The 4,989-nt window shown below is 44.0% G+C and overlaps 1 protein-coding gene across 1 annotated transcript in view; it reads right to left on the minus strand.

Moving 5' to 3' along the window:
• The window catches only part of gna14a (guanine nucleotide binding protein (G protein), alpha 14a), a 9,887-nt gene extending 6,077 nt beyond the window's left edge, over positions 1 to 3,810 (minus strand). Inside the window, exon 1 of the mRNA XM_027027249.2 lies at positions 3,674 to 3,810. Coding sequence (XP_026883050.2) covers positions 3,674 to 3,794 — 121 coding nt within the window. The 5' untranslated portion in view covers positions 3,795 to 3,810. The remainder of the gene's footprint in view (positions 1 to 3,673) is intronic.
• Positions 3,811 to 4,989: the final 1,179 nt, after the last annotated feature.

The raw sequence follows: 4,989 nt of genomic DNA on the forward strand, positions 1-4,989 counted from the left end.
GATCACACCAATAGCAAGGCGTGTAATAGTCTGTGAGGACACAGAGATATGTTTTAGGTCAAATTTATGCAGAAATATTCAAGCTTCTAAAGGGTGCACAAACCTTCAACCATCACTGTAATTGAATATCACAGGAAAAAAAATCTAAACTAAAACTCACCCAGAACTTTGAAATCTGAAATATGATGCATTTAAAAAATGTGTCATTGTGGGCTTGAAGCCTTTGCTGTTACTCTTCCACCCTCTCAATCACCCAGTCACGATTCAGCTGTACACTACACACGTCCACACATGCACGGAGGCCCACCGAGGCCGAACGCGTCTGAAAACCCCCGCGAATGCATGCACACATCCAAATGGCAACTACTGTTTTATGTAATTCCTTTAGAAGAAGATCCCAGAATATATTCCAATAGGGTAGTAAAAATGTGTCACATTCTGCATGTGTATAGGTAGCCTATTTGTTAAACAAATTGTGCATTGGTTAGTGTGTGTGTGTGTGTGTGTGTGTGTGTGTGTGTGTGTGTGTGTGTGTGTGTGTGTGTGTGTGTGTGTGTGTGTGTGTGTGTGTGTGTGTGTGTGTGTGAGTGTGTGTGTGTGTGTGTTTGTGTGCACGCACCTGCACGTGTGTGCTTGAGCATGTGTACAAGCATGACTGTAGCTCATTAGAGACAAAATGCAACAACAGTTGAATTTCACTACAACCTAATTAATACAACACATGTACATTTTTCTGTAATGCATGACCACCTCCTAAAGGCACAAAGATTATTATTATTATTATTATTATTATTATTAGTTGCATTTATATAGCGCCTTTCTCAAACTCAAGGACTCTTTACAAATATCATTGATGAGAAGAGGCAGCCAATTTGCGCACAGCGTACTCTCGACCAGAAAGCGCAGCCCCCTGGGGAACTGCACCAGGTGCAGGTGAAGGGAAGCCCAGGACAGGATTAGGCCAGTTCTTTGCGTTTCTGATCACACAACTACATCTGAGTAACTCTCATGCGCTGATACAAATGGATGTCGTTTGAAATGAAAATCTCCTTAGATTGCCTTGGTCCTTGTGTCACCCCTTTGCATGGATTAGCATTCGGGACTTTGCAAGTGACACTAAGATGCTCCAGACAAATGAAAATGAGCAGATTTGAATCTGCCTGAATCCTCCTCTGCGGAGATCAGTCTAGAATTCTGCCGGAATGCACTGGAATATACGTAGCAGGGCACATGCATTTGTGCTGTGCGAGCTACTTTTTATGCATTGTGGATTGTTTAAGTTCTCGGGTGAAATAAGTTAATGAACTGCCTAGTTCATCGGACGCTCCAGAGCCTGATATGTGCAACCCATCTGCTCTGACCTTGCCACCAGTGGCCTGTCAGAGCAGCGCTACATACGTAGGCCACGTGTGCTGGGCTCCAAAAGGAACCTTCCTCACTAATGCCTACTCTGCACAATTGAGATCGGTATGTACCCTACAGAGAGTGGAATTTGTGAATGTAAGTGGTTTTGCAATGGTAGTCAGTCACACTCAGCCGCGCAGGCACCTTTCAAATGTACATTTTAAAAATGATATATTTTTAATACCTCAATCTTCACAGTGCCCAGCTTCATCCATTTTCTCCCCATTACACGCCACCAATCCAAGAGGGCGAAGCTGCTTCTTCCAATGCACATTTTCTGGATGCCACCAGCACAACGCCACTCGACAGCTCGGCACACTCAGCAGCGGCCGCCGGCTGGCACCATGTCAGGGCAGAGGGGGGGACCAGACAGCCCACCCAGAGAGCAGAGAGTGAGGTCTCTCTGAGTCCCAGCCAGGACTCTGGAATCACCAAGGACTGAACCAACAGTCACCTGATGATGGGACCAGTGCTTAGACCACAAAGCCACCCAGTTCAACTGTACCAAAGAGTCTCTGCATCTCACTAAAATAATCCCAGCTAAAATAATCCAGTGAGGGCAGTCTGGAAAGTGTTCTGGCATTAAGAGTTTAAAAGTTTAGACATGAATCTATTAACCTAATATCTTATTTAGTGCTCTTTGTATGTGGCCCTGAGATCTTTGAAAAATGAAATCTCATTTAAAACCCACTAGGGTCCATTGTCCACACATGAGCCATGGCAGTGCATTGTGGGATTTCACGAGTATCCACCGACTCTCTCATTTACTGTTTGAGGGGCAAGTATTTCCTGTTTTAAACAAAGGGCATTTCGACATTTTTGTGTAGTTGTAACGTGTAGCTTCAGTGCTTATATAGTTGTAATTATTGGCCCTTCTGTTGGTTTTCAAGTAACTGCCTTGTATATACCTCAGTTTGTTGTTTACAGCTCACAGCTGTAATCAAACAACAATTTCCTGCCAGTGACCAGCCAGGTTTCTGTCTAGAACGTACTGCTGCTTAGTACAGCCGTTGGCTTGACATGTCTTAGGAGAAGCCTGTGGCCCAGTGACACCACAACACGAACACCATGCAGGGATGTTGGCCTCTTAAACTCCTCTCCTCTCCTCATGTGAAAATGCATCACTGGATCAGATGAACTTGTTGGACATTTTTGACAAACTGCTAATGATAACTAGTTTTAGCGTGTCTTCCTCGTAGTTTGTTGCTATGTAAATGAATCAACGTTTTGGGGTGAGAATTTTGACACATGATTTTGGAAGAGTACAGGACTTGTCCAAAAGAACATTCTTAGAATAAAAGAGCTCATTTGTTTCTTTTTTTGTGATATAAAATACAGCTCATTATCTTTCTCACTTCTTTTATTTGCTCGCCATGTTTGATCTTTTTTTCTGTATACCTTTGCGAACGGTGTCCATAAACGTGCAGCCGACTGTGGCCTGCGGTGTTGTTTTCAAGCTGGAGGTTCGGCCTGTGGATTGGAACAGTGCCTCCTGAGAAGAGCTGCTGTGGTCAGTTGGAGGGATAACGAGTCCGCCGGGACTTTGATCTGACTTACACGCTCTGACCGTCACAGCGGAGGGCTGCGCACGCTCAGCTCCAAGGTCACCGGGAGCATTCTGACCCAGTTCCGCCCTCTGGCTAGCCACGCCTAAGCGCTTAGGTGAGGCTCCAAGAGAACGCAACAACGTCAATCGTACGACGGTCAAAACCACAAGTGAAGTTCAGGATGTAGGTTTTCTCCACCTGTGACTCTGTTAATAGGGTTCAGTCACCCACAGGGAATTGGAGAGATGTCACAGAAGGAGTGACTCGTGCTATTGAGGAGCGTTTGTGCAATCATGACTAGATCCCTGCTTTGCATGCATTTGCATAGACAGGGCATCTATGGCTGCTGTACTTCCAGAAAGTAGAGTTCACCAAACGGTGTTCTGGTGGCCTTAAGCCACAGGCATTTTTTTTCCTGATCCAGGGCCAGTTCCTCATACTCAGGTCCTATTTTATTCACTATACCTGCTTTGATTAAACTGATCTCTGATCAACATTAAACACCAAGGGGACCTACATTTCAATCTACAATTAGAAATATGGAACTGGGATGCAACTTAGCTTCTAAAGTCCAATTAAACACTTTTTTCTTCTTGACAGGGCAGCCAGTCCCTATTCTAGACCTATCCATTACGAATACGTGTCACGAACATATTGAATTAAGAAATCTCTTAAAAATAGATCATCTTTTGAGTGTATTGTTTCTGCCTCAAGTTCCTTACCTAGTAGCAGCAGCTTTAGTTCTCTGCGTGAATCCTTCTTGTCTCGTCGAAGCTGTTTGTCTATCTCCTGGTTAATTCTCTGCCGCTCTTTCTCTTCGGCTGACATGCAGCACCCAGCCATCGCTGCCCACTTTAGAAAAATGTCCTCTCCAAATACAGCCTATCTTCTCCTAAGAGCAAAGTGAAGTCCCCTGCTGGCTTCGCACTCTGCGCTAAGAGGTCCCACAGACTGCGCCCCTGTCAGGATCCCGCTGTGGCTATGGTGTATGGCTCATTAACTTTCCTTAGTCAGATGTACAAATAATTGACCTCTGTGCAAAGAAATGTACTTCTCGGTGACATGATAATCTCTAATGCCAGGCTGCCTTTAGTTGTACTTTCTAGCCCGTACTTCGCAAAGAGCAAAGTAGCCCGATCCTTGCGCAGTGGACGCCTGCGCTCTTCTCAACTGTCCGTTGAGAACTGCCCACTCCTGCCCCTGCGGCACCGGGGCGGGGCCTCGGCCTTCCGCCTGGGCGCGTTAATGACTCACATCAGCACCTGTCGCATGGGACGAAATGATGTAGTCTGTATGTATAGCTTCAGGTTCGGCTTCAGTAGCTACATTTAGCTTCGTCCCTTGGTATCAGTGATCTACCTCATAATGAAATAAACGATATGGCCTCAGTCAATAACGTTTTCCGTATTTAAAAGCAAGGATACAAAGTTTCAGGCTTGTAAAAATGACGAAATGAAGGCAAACCGTTCGAAACTATAATTATTATATGAAAGAAAATATTATCTACCGCTATAGCTATTTCTTTTTCTTTTTTTTCTTCATACGACCAGAATAAGCAGACAAGTCATTCTGGCGAACTGTTTAAATTGCAGGATTTAATAACTGAAGTGCAACATTTTTTGCACCTGTCAGATTATGACAATTACTTCTCTGAAACAGTCTACGCCTTCACGTTCGAGTTAAGGCACAAATAGATTTCAAGCCTTGTTGACTGCATTCAAAACAGAAAGGCACAGATTTGCAACTACTTTCCAATTAAAAGCAAATTTTTCCAGAGAGTAGATTACACGTGAAGAGTGTACCATCTTATTTTCATTCTACAAACGAAGAACGCGCGCTGATCTCAGCACTTGACATCATTTAAAGGCGCAACAGGCCCTTTTTTTGCCAACAAAAATAGCAAACATTTTTTTTTCTGAATGCGATTATTTATTTTTACATGATTTTCGGTAAAACAAATGCAGATCACATGAGATGAAGAATCATATTGCTTCGTAGTCCTCAAACGAACCAGTTTATTCTCCATAGAGTGGGTCCT

Source organism: Electrophorus electricus, chromosome 18 (genome assembly GCF_013358815.1).
Source record: "Electrophorus electricus isolate fEleEle1 chromosome 18, fEleEle1.pri, whole genome shotgun sequence".
NCBI lineage: Eukaryota > Metazoa > Chordata > Actinopteri > Gymnotiformes > Gymnotidae > Electrophorus > Electrophorus electricus.